This window comes from Colobus angolensis, unplaced genomic scaffold, assembly GCF_000951035.1.
Source record: "Colobus angolensis palliatus isolate OR3802 unplaced genomic scaffold, Cang.pa_1.0 Scaffold10, whole genome shotgun sequence".
In the NCBI taxonomy this organism is placed as follows: Eukaryota; Metazoa; Chordata; class Mammalia; order Primates; family Cercopithecidae; genus Colobus; species Colobus angolensis.
Window position 1 is genome coordinate 11,643,805 of NW_012110919.1, and position 17,158 is coordinate 11,660,962.

General features: G+C 37.1%; 1 protein-coding gene across 2 annotated transcripts in view; it reads left to right on the forward strand.

Annotated features, from left to right (window-relative positions):
- Positions 1-14,138, forward strand: part of SCYL2 (SCY1-like 2 (S. cerevisiae)) — a 77,262-nt gene extending 63,124 nt beyond the window's left edge. For both annotated transcript variants that reach the window (XM_011934651.1, XM_011934656.1), the window contains 6 exons: positions 1,645-1,763; positions 6,570-6,670; positions 8,037-8,103; positions 8,221-8,316; positions 9,793-9,912; positions 10,921-14,138. In XM_011934651.1, coding sequence (XP_011790041.1) covers positions 1,645-1,763; positions 6,570-6,670; positions 8,037-8,103; positions 8,221-8,316; positions 9,793-9,912; positions 10,921-11,565 — 1,148 coding nt within the window. In that variant the 3' untranslated portion in view covers positions 11,566-14,138. The remainder of the gene's footprint in view (positions 1-1,644; positions 1,764-6,569; positions 6,671-8,036; positions 8,104-8,220; positions 8,317-9,792; positions 9,913-10,920) is intronic.
- Positions 14,139-17,158: the final 3,020 nt, after the last annotated feature.

Sequence of the window (17,158 nt, forward strand, 5' to 3'; positions counted from 1 at the left end):
CAGTGGTGCCATCTCGGCTCACTGCAACCTCCGCCTCCTGAGTTCGAGCAATTCTCTGCCTCAGCCTCCTGAGTAGCTGCAATTACAGGCACCTGCCACCACGCCTGGCTAATTTTTTTGTATTTTTTGTAGAGACAGGGTTTCATCATCTTGGCCATGCTGGTCTTGAACTCCTGACCTTGTGATCTGCCTGCCTCGACCTCCCAAAGTGTTGGGATTACAGGCGTGAGCCACTGTGCCTGGCCTGGTTCTTTGTTAATATTTAAGAAAAACTATATTATTCATTCATGTATTCTTAACACCTAATGTAGTGTTTGGCCTGTAGAAACTGCTCAGTAAGTATTTGTGGGAATGGTTAGGAAGTATTTATTGTGGACCTCTGTAGACATAGAAGGTACTCTAGGGATATTGCATGAATCTTTTGTGCAGAAAGAAGTTTGTCTTCTTGGCTGGGTGCAGTGGCTGACACCTGTATTCCCAGCACTTTGGGAGGCTGAGGTGGGCAGATCACTTGAGCCCAAGAGTTCAAAACCAGCCTGAGCAACATGGCAAAACCCTGTTTCTACTAGAAATACAATAATTAGCTGGGTGTGGTAGCTTGTGCCTGTAGTCCCAGCTACTTGGGAGGCTGAGGTGGGAGAATCACACGAGCCAGGGAGGTTGAGGCTACAGGGACCCATTATCGTGTCACTGCATTCCAGCATGAGCAACAGGGCAAGACCCTGTCTCAAAAAAAAAAAAAAATGTCTTTTTGGGCAGGAGTTTGGCATAGCAGAAATTCAAGCCCTGGCTCTAATCCTGGCTCTGTCAGTTCCTGAGGTGACTTTGAGAAGTTAATCCAATGAGGATGAGACTAACGTCATTTTAGGATTCTTGTGAGAATTCACTGAAACAAAGGGAAAGTAACAAACACAGTGCTCAGCAAATAAGCATTTAGTCAGTGCCCAATAAAGTTACCCTTTGGGTATATAAGTCATGTGCACATTAACAGAATAATGGCGGATGGTATTTCACAAAGCTTTGGATTATGTACAAAACACTTGGAACTCAAAGGCATTCAGAGAATGAGGAGGAAGGTACTCAGTTTACCAAATGAAGGCTTTGTGGATAGATGTAACAAGTGGAGTATTGAAGATTGAGTAAATAGGTGAGACAATAGGGAAGGATTTTGTGGAGTTGAATTCAGTTATTAAATTTCAGACATGTTGAGTTTGATTTGCTGAAGAAGTGGATAAAGGTGTAGGACTTACATTTTGACTTACACCCTTTAAAATAGATGCCTTGAGTATGATTTCTGAAGTATATATTTAGATGTTTCAGAATAAAAGGCCATTCTGTAACTTTACTGCTGCACAATAAGAACTGAACGTGGTTCTGATAAGCTTCTAATGTTATGCTGTCATTAAATGTGCTCCTAAACCAAAAGAACACAGGATAAATATGTCTTGGTGTTTAAATCTGGCCTGATGATAAAGGCTGAAATCATTCTGATTCATATGTAAGAACATCATTATTCTAGGCATTGATTGGAAAAAATTTGTACTACACAGATTATCAAGGGATTTCATATACATATATTATTTTCATGATTTCTATGAATTGATGGTGTTAACTTAGGAAATTTGTCACATTCTTTTCCATCAGGTATTTACAAATGTACTTTTACTCATAAGAAGTTGGGAATCACCAAAGAGCAGCTGGCCGGAAAAGTATTGCCTCATCTTATTCCCCTGAGTATTGAAAACAATCTTAATCTTAATCAGGTAGGAGTATTTTTGTGCTTTATTCATTTTATTGAGCTTACTGTTTTCTTGGCATTAGATATATAAATATATTATAAAGATTGGTTGAAAAAAGGGTGGGGGTAAAATACACCACAGAACTAAATGAAGAAAGTTTGTGGGGTGACTTCATTGATAAATAGTAAATGAGCAGGATGTTGAAAAATATGTAGGATTTGGGACTACTTTAAATCTAGGGCTGGGAAATTGACATGAATGAAGAACAAAGTTATAGAATGTGTTTGGGGAGTATATTCATTATTTATTGATTGCTACAGAACAAATCACCACAAACTTAGGGGTTTAAAGCAACACAAATTTATTATCTCACAGCTTCTATGGGTTAGGCCAGGACATGGCATAGTTGGATTTCCTGCTCAGGGTTTCTCACAGTGCTGTCTATAGTCAAGAACTTGGGGCTCCTTCAAGGCCCAGCTACAGAGTGATCTGCTTCTAAGTGCACTTATATGGTTGTTGGCAAGCTTCGGTTCCTTCTGGGCTGTTGTGCTTAGGGCCTCCATTCTTAGCTATTAGCTGGATACCACTGTCAGTTCCTAGCCACATGGGCCTTTCCAACATGGCAACTTGTTTCATCAAAGCCTGCAAGAGAGAATCTGCTAGCAAAACTGAAATTACAGTCTCTTGTAATCAAGGAAGTGATATCCCATCACCTGTGCCATAGTCTGTTGCTTTAGAAGCAAGTCACAGGTTCAGCCCACACTCAAAGATAGGGGATTCCACAAGGGCATGAATGGCAGGAGTAAGAGATAATTGAGGACCATTTTAAGAGTCTATAAACCACTTGGAAGAAATAATTCAATTTGATTGGGAGATATATATAATACAGTAGGAGAATGAGAACGGTACATTGAGACTAGAATAGGTAGACTTAAAATGTCTGTCTGGTTTAGGTATTTGAACTTTCAAGGTGTGGTAAATGTTTTTGAGCTAAGGAATAATGTGTCCAAAGAATATTGTGGAATTGTCTCTTTGCATACCTCTATCGCTGTTTGTCACAGTTGTGTTCTTATGTGACTGATTCTTCCTGAAGATTAGAAATTCCTCAAAGGTTATTAGAGCTTATTATTCATTATAGCCCCAGCACTTAGTGCAATGACAGAACCAAAAATATTTATTGAATTGAGAGAAAATTGAGGTATAGAGTAGACGAGTCATTTTTGTTCACAACAGAACTAGTATTTAATGAAATATAATGGAAAAGCCTGAGTTGGGTTACTGTTTAACTGAGAGCATCAGAGATGGATAGGCAGGGAGGATTTAGGACCGAAAGTGAATTACAGCAATGAGGGAAGCAGAAAGCTGGAAGTTGAGAGCTTTTGGCATTGGGGAGAGTGCTGAGCGAGCAGAGTTTTGGGAGGCAGAGAAATTTATAAAACTAATCAGAACAAACATTTCATTTGAAGTAATAGGGTAAGTCTCTGAAAATTAGTTCCTTGGTTTTAATTTTTTTTTTTTTTTTTTGAGATGGAGTCTCGTCCTGTCACTCAGGCTGGAGTGCAGTGGTGCCGTCTCACCTCACTGCAACCTTCGCCTCCTGGGTTCAAGCAATTCTCATGCCTTACCCTCCCAAATAGCTGGGATTACAGGCGTGAGGCACCATGCCTGGCTAATTTTTGTTTTTTAACAGAGTCAGGGTTTCACCGTGTTAGCCAGGCTGATCTCAAACTCCGAATCTCAAGTGATCTGCCTGCCTTGGCCTCCCAAAGTGCTGGGATTACAGGCGTGAGCCACCATGCTCGCCCCCTAGATTTTAATTTTTGGTTTGGTAATTTCTTCGTATCTTGGATAGCAGAGTTGAGGTTAGGGTGGGCAAAGAAGGGAGACAGTGAATATTGGGGAGGAATAGAATAATATGCCTAAAACAGTCTTCAACTTTTTGTCATTTCTGTTCTTAGTTCTCATATTTCTGATTTAGTGTGTTTTTAAATATTCCCAAATTCTTATTTTAGGATATATAGGCTCACTCCTGTCATCCCAACACTTTGGGAGGGAAGGGTTAGGTGGATCACTTGAGCTCAGGAGTTTGAGACCAGCCTGGGCAACATGGTGAAACCCCATCTCTACAAAAATACAAAAATGAGCCAGGTGTAGTGGTGTGCGCCTGTAGTCCCAGCTACTAGAGGGAGCTGAGGGAGGAGGATTGCTTGAGCCTGGGAGGCGGAGGTTGTAGTGATTTGAGATTGCACCACTGCACTCCAGCCTGGATGACAAAGCAAGACTCTGTCTCTAATTCCATTTGAAATGTTGTGTTGATTTACTTCAGCTTAGTGTTTGTTTTTGTTTTGTTTTGTTTGGGGGGGTGGCTATTTTCATCAACAAATATTTTGATTCCTATCTTCTTGTATTTTACAGTAGTTTAGCATGGATGTGATCTGCCTTCCCATTTGTTTCATGGTCAGGGTTTCTGATTTAAGACTGCCTTCTTAGTTCCTTTCTGATTTAAGATGATTTAAGTATATTATACATTAAGTGACAAAGATAAGTAACTTAGGAAAATACATTTTCAACATTTGAATAAAAAACAGCAAATGCCCTGCAGCAGTCCACTGAATAATCAATAACTTGTGTTTGAGGGGAGTTCCTAAGACCACTCCCAGAATAGATGATTCAGTAGAAGGACTCACAGGACTCAGCATAGAGTTATGCTCAGGCTGTGCTCTATTATGGTGAAAAAATATAAAGCAAAATCAGGAAAGGAAAAACGTTCATAGGACAAAGTCTGGGGAAACCAGGCACAAGCCTATAGTCTTTTCCCATTGAAATCACACAGGATTCCCCTTGTAATGACTTGTGATAATCTGTGTGAAATGTTGCCAACCAGGGAAACTCATTAGATGAGACTCAGTGTCCAGAGTTTTCAATGAGGGCTGATGAAGTAACACCCTCTGCCTGGCATGTACTCAAATTCCAAACTCCCAGAAGGAAAGCAAGTGTTCAGCATAGAACATATTCTTTGTACAAACAGTTTAGGCAAGTAAGCCACTGTTACCGTTAATAGGAACCTTTCTGAAATCTGAGTTCCCAGACACCAGCTAAAGGCCAATTTTGCAAGCAGGAGTTTTCAAGGATAGCAGTTTATGTCTACAATGTTAACTCTTTCCTGCACAAACATTTAACAATATGGATGAATCTCACAAACATGTTGAGTGAATGAAGCCAGACATAGAAGAGGATCTGCTGAATGATCCATTTATATAAAGTACAACAGTCTAAGCTATGCTGCTAGAAGTCAGAATAAAGTTTACCCAAAGGGTGTGAGGGTGAAAAATGACTGGAAGCGGGTATAAGGAAGCCTCTGGGATGTTGACAACGATTTTACTTTGTTTTTGTTTTTGTTTTTTGAGACGGGGTCTCAGTCTGTCTCCCAGGCTGGAGTGTAGTGGCACAATCTCAGCTCACTGCATCCTTAATCTCCTGGGCTCAAGTGATCCTCCCACCTCAGCCTCCCAAATAGCTAGGACTACAGGCATGTACCACCACTCCTGGCTAATTGTTGTATTTTTTGTAGAGACATGGTCTCTCCATGTTGCCCAGGCTGGTCTCAAACTCCTGGGCTCAAGTGATCTTCCTGCCTTGGCTTCCCAAAGTGCTGGGACTACAGGTGTGAACCATGTGCCTAGACCAATGTTGTTTCTTTATCTGGCTACTAGTTACATTGGATGTGTTCAATTTGTGTGAATTGTGATTTTTTGTCTGTGCACTTTAACATGTATACTTTTCTATTAGTATATTATACTTCAATAAAAAGTTTTAGGAACCCTAATCACTGGAAAGTCAGTCATAGTAAACTGCTTTGGAAACATGCCTTTTGACTTTCTCATAAGATGAAGAAGCTGCTGCTGATACAGCATGGTGAAAGGCAGTGTAATGTAGTAGAAAAGGGTGCAGACTTTGGAACCAGGCTTAGGATGAATTCTAACTCTGCCATATGAGCTCTCTAGCATCTCTGAGTTGCTTTACCTCTCATTGAGCCTGAGTTGCCTCATTTGTAGATTAGAAATATTAGTGAACCTACTTTGAAGAGTTGTGAGGATTAATAAAATACTGTATGTAGAAACACTCAACACAAAGATGTATAAGATTTGGGGAAAGGAGGAGAGCCATTTCTAGATTCTTCCTGTAACATATGGTGTTATTCAAATAAGTTGTTTATGATGATCCTGAAGTACCATAGGGATGAATGATCAGCAGCTGACCAAAGTTAGCCAAAGCTTAAATTATATTAAGACATAGTGCTAGGTACGCTTTATGAAATTTAATTATTTGAAAGTTGGATTATGTACGTTTAATATTTCGACTGTCAGAAAACAAGGTTTATTTTAGCCAGATATGTCATTGCAATCTGAATAAGCAGGAATTTTCTATGCATATTAAATGGATTATTTCTAGTTCGGCACAAATTCAGATGTTTAATTTTGAATTATCCCAGAAGATCAATATATAACTGCTACGAGTGAATTTATACAAGGCCCCTGAATAATAGCAATTAAACAACTCAGGATATAAAACTCATTATTGAGACATGTTTTCTGGAACTTAAAAGCCTCATCAACTATCATATCATCACTATACAAAGATATTATAAAAGCTTGCTATGATATCCCAAATTTAAATGTATCATTCTTAGTGAATGTCAGTGCTGTGACTGGATCCTATTCTACTGGTAAAAATTGAGAATATTATGATTAACTTAATGAATTATCTTAATTGATTACATTTGCTGCTAACTTGAAACATTGTAACCATATCAATTTCTCATTATACCAGTTCAATTCTTTCATTTCCGTCATAAAAGAGATGCTTAATAGATTGGAGTCTGAACATAAGACTAAACTGGAGCAACTTCATATAATGCAAGAACAGCAGAAGTAAGTAGGTTGCACATGAATTATATGTGGTCCAGGAGTGAGATTATAGTTGTCTTATGATTGATTTTCTGGAATTCTGATGATGGAATAGAAAAATTACTGGATTTAAATTTGACCCTATGTAAAACATTTCAAAATTTACCATCGTATTAATAAGTTGAACTGAATTAAAATACAATGTGGTTAAAAAATCTAGTATCACTTCTGAGTACAGAATTTTATCTACATAAAGAAAATTCTGTTTCTGAGAAATCCCTTGTCAGCAGTAGCCACTAGCATTGTAAACTCAGGTTGATGAAAACTAAAAGCACCACTTACGAAAATTTTTTAAATTTATGAACTTCTAGTATTTTTATTTTTTTCATTCTCTTTTCTCTAGCCCCAGAAACATTTATAGAACATTCATTTCATATTTAGCATCACAACATTCACCTCTTTTTATTTTTAGGGAGGATTTTCTAAATTATTTGCAGAAACTAGTATTCAAACAAGAAGGCAAAGACGTAAATCGTTGACTGCTGAATCCAGTTTATTAAAATCAAAGCCCCACTGTATTCTTTGCTCCAGAGTAAAACACATGAATTTAGGATACCTGTTAAAGTGTAATCCTGAACCAAAAAACATCTAAAAATCAGTAAAATTGATATAAATCATGAACAAGGTCCCCAAGTAGAAACTCTTTAGCTTCTGCCCACAAGATGAAGACTTAAAGTAAATACACATGGTATAGAAGTAGGTGAAATAGCCCTTTGTATGCTTGAAGTATTCTATAGTGTGTATGTATGTGGTGTTTGATGGATTGACTATGTTAACATAAAAATCTGGAGAAATAATTTTTAAAATGCATTATAGGTAGAGATCAATTTTTAATACCAAGTATTTATATTTGTCTTGGGAAATGAACCCTTCCTTTTTCTTCCTTCTATCTAAATCTTACCTGTTTCTCAGGACATAGATCTGGCTCACATAACAGTGATTACAGCATTCATTGTTAGTGATTATAGCATTCATGTTAGTACAGACTCAGAACTTAATCATATTAAATTCCCCATATCGTATCTTGTCTTGCAGTGAGATGTTAAGCTCTTTGATAAGAGCCATGCTTGACTGGTTTTATGACACCTTGAATAAATTCTCCAGTAAATCCCAAATGTTGAGTTTAAGAAATGGACTTACATACAAATGTTATTTTGGGGCAAGCAATCATTAACAGTAGAAATAATGGAAAAGATGACTCTTCTTAAAGAATGAAACCACAGTTTAATTGGAGTCTAATAAATTCCATGTGGATAAATAATTTTTAGCATGAATATTTAAAACTATTCATTTCTTTTTGTTGTTTTGTCATAATTCAACTCTCCTACAGATCTTTGGACATAGGAAATCAAATGAATGTTTCTGAGGAGGCAAAAGTTACAAATACTGGGAATCAGGTAAGAAGATACTTAATTTTTGTAGAAAGTGCTTCATTTGGAGGGCTTTTAATCTTTAAGCAACAAAATCACATTTTTATTGAACTTATTTAAATTATTGACATTTTTCTATTTCAGCAAATTGACAAGGTTTTTAACAACATTGGAGCAGACCTTCTGACTGGCAGTGAGTCCGAAAAAAAAGAGGACGGGTTACAGAATAAACATAAAAGAGTGAGTTTACTTATTGTTCTTTCCGCCCTCTTATTTATACTACAGGACTTCCTGTAAACCACAGATTTTTGTTGGGAAATGCTGTTCAGCAGCTTAACAAGAAACATTTGTAATTATCTTTCTGAAATTCCTTTATCAGTTAAACATGACCCTAACCCATTTTGAAAATAAATGTACTTAAGATTTTTAGCTTCTGTTATTACTTGACTTGCTACAAGGTAATATTTATAGACTCCTTGTCTCCTTTGTCCTTTCTCCTGTCCTTTGCCAGTCACACTCCTTGGCGAATCTCACTGTCTGTCTTCTCTGCTTCTCCTCCTGTGTTGATGGCTTCTACTATAGATTTGTGCTGTCCAGCTACCTTAGGCTGTCTCTGATTGTTGCTCGTCAGTATTTTAATTTCTGTCCCACTCACTACATTCCCAACAGTTTGAGTTCCAAACTCTTTCCATTCTTTTTGAGCCTAGCAACCTCATCTTCCGTCATTTCATAGTGTCAGATTTTACAGTCCATCAGATTTTCACTTTGACACTTTCACAGAGTACTGGTCAGCTATTTGGTAGCATGGCCATCAATTTGAGTTTGTCTCGTGTTTTCTTATAATTGGATTAAAGTTGTACATTTTTGACAGGCATACTACAGAGTGATGATGTACCCTTCTTGGTTTATTCCAGCAGGGGTACATGATGTATACATTACTTACTAATGGCAGACCAATAATATTTTAAAAAGGATTTTCAAAATAGATCTGATTCCATCTCATAAGTAGATGAAAAATCTGAGCACATTTTTTTCTTCTCTATTTCTTGCTAAAATTTTGCTCCCCCTCTGATTTTGAATATTAAACTATAATAGGATACTTTCCTCTTGGTTAGCATCCAATAAAAAAACTGTAAGTCAGCTTGTGACTTCTGCTGAGGGCATTCTTCTGTTCATTCATAAATGTGAATACCTGTATGTGTAAAGCCAAAGGACTACTGGACATAGTCGTTTACAAAATTATAAGAGAACATTGTGAGCTTTTAGTTTAGCAAAGTTGATAAAAGACAAGACATTGAATTTGCTGTAGACATCAGCAGTGAAAGAACCGTGTGTTGTTTCATTCTTTCTTCGCTTTTTGTGAGTTCCTAAAATATTCTTGGGGTGAGATAGATTAAAGTTTAAAAAGATTTCCCAGTTTTCGAGAATGAAATCACTAAATCATATTGTCATTGTCTGGAAAAGGGTGATTCTAATGAATAGTTTAAAAATTATTATTTTCATACTGGAAATATTTTTGCACAGATCCTGTGAGTTTTTATCTAAAGTTAGATTATATAGTGATTTGAAATACAGCTTACTGTGACAATCACCAAGACAAGAGTAGTTTGCTTTTCAGTGAAGTAGTAAGATGTCCTTTACCTGAAGAGATAACTTTTGTTTTACAAATGGACTTAAGAAATTGCCAGTTGATTTTTTGCTTTATTTTGTTTTAAGGCATCACTTACACTTGAAGAAAAACAAAAATTAGCAAAAGAACAAGAGCAGGCACAGAAGTTGAAAAGCCAGCAGCCTCTTAAACCCCAAGTGCACACACCTGTTGCTACTGTTAAACAGGTCAGAGTTCATTTCTTTTGCATAATTTCAAGAATACTACTGTTAAGGAGTAAGGTGGTATAGAACTCAGTCTGCTAGTATTTGTATAAAAATGTATCTCAAATAATACCTTAATGTGTGATTTCTAAGAAGTATGGGCATAAATGATTCTCCAACTCTGCTATAACCTGTCTAATGTACCATGTTTTGTGACAATGCTTGTTACCAACAAAGAGGAAGCTAGAGGAATAGGATTAGGACTCATAGTGCTCATTCAACTCTGTTCACTCTGAAGTGATCAGAATATTATATTCATGCTCTTAACGTATTTTTGAGCTAAAGTTATTTTCTATGTTTGTCTTTTCAATTGTAGTTAGTTAGATGTGTAACTTGGTTTAAGATGTACCTGCATGACCTGGCTAGTATTTGTTTTCTCCTGTGTTCCAGGCACTGTTCCAGGTATTGGTGCTATGGCAGTGAATAAGGGCCCTTCTTGTAGAGAGTTTACACTGTTACTGGTTTCAGAGATAGCTTTATCTTAAAAGCTTTCTTTAAATTATTTTTTGTTACCTCTTAATCACTAACATTTTGTCTGAGAAAAACATTTTTGTAGGCCAAGAGGCAAAATTGAGAATATTTTGTAGGTACTTTTTTTAAGAATAGTGGAAACAAATTCCTATAAAATTTTGATGAAATTCAAACTATACAAATAATAGTAAGAAATTACTGTGTTTTTTGTAATATAGAATAAGAAGAATGTGATTCTGTTTTTGATGAGATAACGTTTTGCTTAATTGGAGTTTAAAGTTAGTATTCCCCATCATCAAATCGATTGCAAATATTCCTCTGTAAAAACCATACAAAAACAGGTGGCAGGCTGTATTTGACCTGCAGGATATAGTTTGCTAATTTGGTATAGACCATTGAGCTTAATTCTAACTTGTCCTTTATGATTTAATCTGTCAAATGTTTACTAATTATAAAGTATTTTATTTCTTAGAGATAAAGTAATTCTCTCATATTTTTCAGACTAAGGACTTGACAGACACGTTGATGGATAATATGTCATCTTTGACCAGCCTTTCTGTTAGTACCCCTAAATCTTCTGCTTCAAGTACTTTCACTTCCATTCCTTCCATGGGCATTGGCATGATGTTTTCTACACCAACTGATAATACAAAGAGAAATTTGACAAATGGCCTAAATGCCAATATGGGCTTTCAGACTTCGGGATTCAACATGCCCGTTAATACAAACCAGAACTTCTACAGTAGTCCAAGCACAGTTGGAGTGACCAAGATGACTCTGGGAACACCTCCCACTTTGCCAAACTTCAATGCTTTGAGTGTTCCTCCTGCTGGTGCGAAGCAGAGCCAACAAAGACCCACAGATATGTCTGCCCTTAATAATCTCTTTGGCCCTCAGAAACCCAAAGTTAGCATGAACCAATTATCACAACAGAAACCAAATCAGTGGCTTAATCAGTTTGTACCTCCTCAAGGTTCTCCAGCTATGGGCAGTTCCGTAATGGGAACACAGATGAACATGATAGGACAATCTGCCTTTGGTATGCAGGGTAATCCTTTCTTTAATCCACAGAACTTTGCACAGCCACCACCTACTATGACCAGTAGTAGTTCAGCTAGTAATGATTTAAAAGATCTTTTTGGGTGAGGTGTCTTACTTCTATTTTGAAGGATCATTTCAGTTTCAATCATGGGTGAGCTGATTTACATCTTTATATAGTTGGCTTGGAGGAAGTACTTCTATGGGAAAGTGGACATTCTGTGACAGGAAACATCTGTGTCCATGCCAGCATAGTAGTTGTAAGGACTTCTAACCAGTTGAGTTTTTTTAAAGCATTGAGGATTTTTTTCCTCTTACCAACTCCTCTTCAGGTTTTTAAAGACCCAGCCCTTCCCAATCTCAAAGAGAAAAAGGACAACTGAGTTATCTTGAATAGCAGAACTTTTTAATCAAATGTTTATTTTGGCTTGTGGATCTTGGTGTTATTTAAAAAATTGAGTTGATGGTCATTGCAAGCTCATCTATTAAGTACTACATGGTACACAGTCTACCTTTACAAGTCATTAGTCTTCATTTTAATATGTAAAAGTCTTGATCCTGTATTGATTTGTTTGCATTTAAGATGGCAGTGAGAAAATAATAAGCATAAAGAGAAGTATCAGGTTGTTTGCTTTTTTCCAAACTTACTTTTCAGATGAACTAATGTTTAAGTACAGAGACTGAGCAAATACTACAAAATTTAACCTAACCTTCATTTCATTGGTTTAAATGTGTTATTAACCTTCTTAAGTGCAAACTAATCATTGTAAATTATATTTTAGCATGGTCTGCCTCAAATAGTAATGTATTTTTCTGCATTCACTTGAATATATTTAGAATCACTTTTTTCCTCCTGTATCACAGAAGAGGTATGTGCTGATTTGTTTGGATATTTGACAAAGCACTCTGATGTGACTTCTCTGACTACTACCTTCATATTTAATTTCAAATTCAAACTTCTGAGGTTGCAACATATATGAACTGTGTTTTCAAAAGAAGATTTGTAAGAATTAAACTATATTTAATGAGTAAACTTTTGAGATTTCTGCTGTATTGTTTCAAATGTAATAAACTTTACTTCTCTAAAAATTGAGCAGTTGTATCTTCTGACCACCAACAGATTAATATTCAGCTTGCCATGATAGTCTGACCTCATTAATTACTGCTACTGAAGGTTAATTTTTTTCTAGGAATTTTAGGAACCTTTTGTTTAAACACTTTAATTTCTATTAGACATTTTTAGGAAGGAAAGAATCAATTCTCTTAACAGGAAACGTGCTTTATTTTTCAAAACCTTTCTCTGATATTTTTCTTTAATTTACTGATTATTCAACCACAGAGCCTTTTGCTATAAATGTCATTTGTATTTTAAAAAATAATATTCCACTCTTATAACTTTAAAACCATCTTTCAAAGAACTATATATGTATTATAGTTGCTGCCATAGAGTTGATGGTTTTTAATTATCTGCAACCAGCAATCATTTAAAATAAATCATATTAAATTTAGTATGCTGGTACTAAGTTTATTCATTTTATGTGGATATTCATTGAAAATATATACACATACTATATGTAATACACAGCACTTGATCACAAAATGTAATTTGATTACATTATTGCTGGCAGCATTCAGTTAAGAGGGTACTTTAAAAAATATGTCAGCTTTCACATCTGATTTCTGTATGGGCTATATTTGGTTAACTTGATTTTAGAACAAGAACTAATAGAATTGCTAAAGAAATTTATCCAAGAAATTAAAAACAGTAGGAAGATCAAATGTTTTTGTCAAATATATTCACAGCTTGACCAGATTAGCTGTCTTATTTGTAATGCAATATTAATATATCTTTTGGGAAAAAGCTTATATATGGAATAAAATAAGTATTGAAGAATTTTTCTTTGTAACAATTTAGTAGTCACTGTTTATTGAGAAATTGTTTTTTATTTTGTAAAAAACATGATGTTAGCATTGAACTCTTAAGTAGAAAGAAAGCTTAATATAACAGCTTATGGAACTTGAACTACTAAATATGAAAATAGGTTATTTGAAAAAAATACAGTATGTAAAATTTGCTCATTCGTTGAGGTAACGGTGCTATGTTTTTACAGAATTGTTCCTACACTTTTTTTCTACTTTCTCAAAGGTGTTTTATTTCAACCATTTCCATCAATTGAACTGTTACCATTGCCTTTTTCTGTTGAGAAATTGCCTCTGAAAAATAGTGCTGTTTTTAAGCTTAAGTGTTCTTAAGTGAATGAAATTTTCAAAGTACTAGATCACCTTAAAGTTATTTCACGTACTGAAAACAGTTAAGTCCCTTATGCTTAGAGCAGAAAATGTTTAGGTTAAAGAGCATCTGTCAACAGAATCTACAAAAAAGATTCCCTTGCATTTGAATTGGTTCTCTCTTCTCCTATTGCTAAAATGTATGATATATATAGAGGATGTATAAAAGGAAATGGAAATAGACTACGTACTTGTCTGGTTTTTGTTTGTTTTTATTTTGGAATGCTTGTAAGCTTCCTTTACACTGAATAAGGAAGTAGGTTTTTTTTGTTTTTTTTTTAACCTGTAAAATACCTCACATGGTTGTTTTTACACATGAAAGAAAAAGGTATATGCGAACATACCTGGTATCAATAGGAGTATGCACCAAATAAATTTTAGCTTTGATAAAACTTTCCATATTAAGTTGTGATTTCATACTTTGTGATTACTGGTCTTAAAATAATTTTGGAACAAATGAATCTATAAGAATTCAAACTATATAGGATTTTAAGTATCTACATCAGTAGTTTTTAAACCGTAACTGTGACACTCAATAAGAAAGACGTTTTACTCTGCAACTGCTATATAAAATATATACTTGAAACAAAAGTTTCAGAAAATGTCTTTAATAGGTGTAGTGTACTCTTTTTATTCTATTAATTTTTTAAAAAGTTGATTACAATTGCTAAAGGATTTCATGACTTAGTGTGAATATAGTAACTAAAGTAGGCTGGGCACGGTGGCTCACGCCTGTTATCCCAGCACTTTGGGAGGCTGATGTGGGCCGATCACAAGGTCAAGAGATAGAGAGCATCCTGGCCAACGTGGTGAAACTTCGTCTCTACTAAAAATACAAAAATTAGCCAGGCGTGGTGGCATGCGCCTGCAATCTCAGCTACTCGGGAGGCTGAGGCAGGAGAATCACTTGAACCCGGGAGGCAGAGGTTACAGTGAGCCGAGATTGCGCCACTGCACTCCAGCCTGGGCAACAGAGCAAGACTCCATTTCAAAAAAAAAAAAGAAGTAATTCAGCCCTCTCTCTCCCAGCAGAGGTAGAAACAGAGGGCCTGAGGCTTGCATGGCTTAACCCGAAAAAATCAGAACCTGTAATAGAAGCTAGATTTTTTCCTAATCTGCTCTCTACCATTTTGTATCTGTTGTATGAATTCCTGTGGAAGTGCTTTTGTTAAGACGGACATAATGTAGCAAGTACGTGTTCAGTACTTATTGGGTATCGTAAATATGTTTACATTGAGAAAAAATGGTTATGAAGAGGGAAGAGTTGAGATAACAGAAATGTACATAGTCAAAATCAGCCTCTGGGCTGCTGGTTTGAAATATGAGTGAGGAGAGTTGGGAGACCTGGGTTAGCAGTGTTTGTAGTGCCCAGACATATAGCGGAATTAGAGCTTTTAGACTTGGGGAGAAGGGAGTGCAGTTGAAAAAGCCATTTCACCAAGATGGAACTTGTTGAAAGTTAGCAACTTTTTCTATCCAAAGAAGCAAAGTTGCTCCAGCCACTCAGAAAGGATATAACTACTAGGGGTAAAAACCACATATGTAACTTAAAATTTTCTAGTAATCCCATTAAAAATAGGTGAAATTTTTTTTTTTTTCTTTTGAGACAAGTCTGTCGCCCAGGCTGAAGTGCAGTGCTGTGGTCTCGGTTCACTACAGCAATCTCAGCTCACTGCAGCCTCTACCTCCCAGGTTCAAGAGATTCTCCTGCCTCAGCCTCCTCACTGGGACTACAGGCACCTGCCACCACTCCCAGCTAACTTTGGTATTTTTTAGTGCAGACGGGGTTTCACCATGTTGGCCAGGCTGGTCTCAAACTCATGACCTCAAATGCTCTGCCCACTCAGTCTCTCAAAGTGCTGAGATTACAGGCATGAGCCACAGCGCCTGGCCCTGACATTTATTTTATTATATTTTAATATTGGCAGGTATGGTGGTTCATGCCTGTAATCCCAGCAACTTGGGAGGCCAAGGTGGGTGGATAGCTTGAGTTCAGGAGTTCAAGACCAGCCTGGGCAACATGGTGAAACCCCATCTCTACAAAAAATACACAAAAATTAGCTGAGTATGGTGGCTTATGCCAGTAGTTCCAGCTACTTGGGAGGCTGAGGTGGGAAGGTCACTTGAGTCCAGGAGCCAGAGGTTGCAGTGAGCTGATAACACACCACTGCATTCCAGCCTGGGTGACAGAGTGAGACCCTGTCTCAGAAAACAAACAAACAAACAAAAAACTATTTCTGCATGGAATTGATATAAAAAACTCATATTTTACATCTTTTTTTGGTACTTAGTCTTTGAGATGCAGTGTGTATTTTACACTTAGCACATTTAACTTCAGACTAGTCATATTTCAGGTACTTAGAAGCCATGTGGCTAGTAGCTATTGTATTAGATAATATGGATATAGGCTGGGTGCAGTGGCTCACACCTGTAATCCCAGCACTTTGGGAAGCCGAGGCGGGTGGATCACCTGAGGTCAGTAGTTCGAGACCAGCCTGGCCAACTTGGGGAAACTCTGTCTCTACTAAAAAATACCAAAAATTAGTCAGGTGTGGGGCACCTGTAATCCTAGCTACTTGGGAGGCTGAGGCGGGAGAATCATTTGAACCCAGGAGGTGGAGGTTGCAGTGAGCCGAGATTGCACCACTGCACTCCAGCCTGAGTGACAGAATGAGACTGTCAAATAAATAAATAAATAAGATAATGTAGATGTATATGGAAGCTCAGTGACCAAGGAAGTGAATGATGGCTATTATCAACCTGTGGTCTCAGTTCCAAACCCATCCTTTGTCTTGCCTTGTACTGTCTTTTTCCTTTGCCAGCTGAGAAGATGAGGGCCCACGAGTGGCACTGCAAAGCAAGAGCTGCAAGAAGATACTTTACTTACAGTTGTGAGTCTCCCATTTTTATACACCAGAGAAGCCCAGCAGTCCCGACAGAGGAGCTCCAGCTGCACCTCAGGTTACCTTCTCCCAACCCTGAGCCACTGTGGAGCAGCTCCCATGGGCTGCTTCCGTGCCAGCTCTGCCACTCCATCAAGCAACTGTCTCTCACTCTGTGGCCCATTCCCTGGGACAAGTTTCTTCACCATGGCAGGCTGAATGTTCCTGTAGAAACCACAGCCTCTCCAGGGAAGTCTGATCTCAGCTTGGGAGTGAGGTAGGGGAAGAGAGCCTCTCCTGGTCTTTAGTTCATTTTTTTCACTTTTCTTCACCCTAGAGACAGTATTTGCCTTTTACCTGCTACTTCTGTGCACTTTAGAGTCCTCTTTTGCCCCTACAAATAATTAACCAGCTTCTACTAGTTAGCAAATATTACATTAAAACTTGCCTGTTCAAGTATCTGGTGTGGGGTTTCTGTTTCCTTACTGTACCCTCACTGATACAGCCTGAATCCAATAATAAGTCATTTT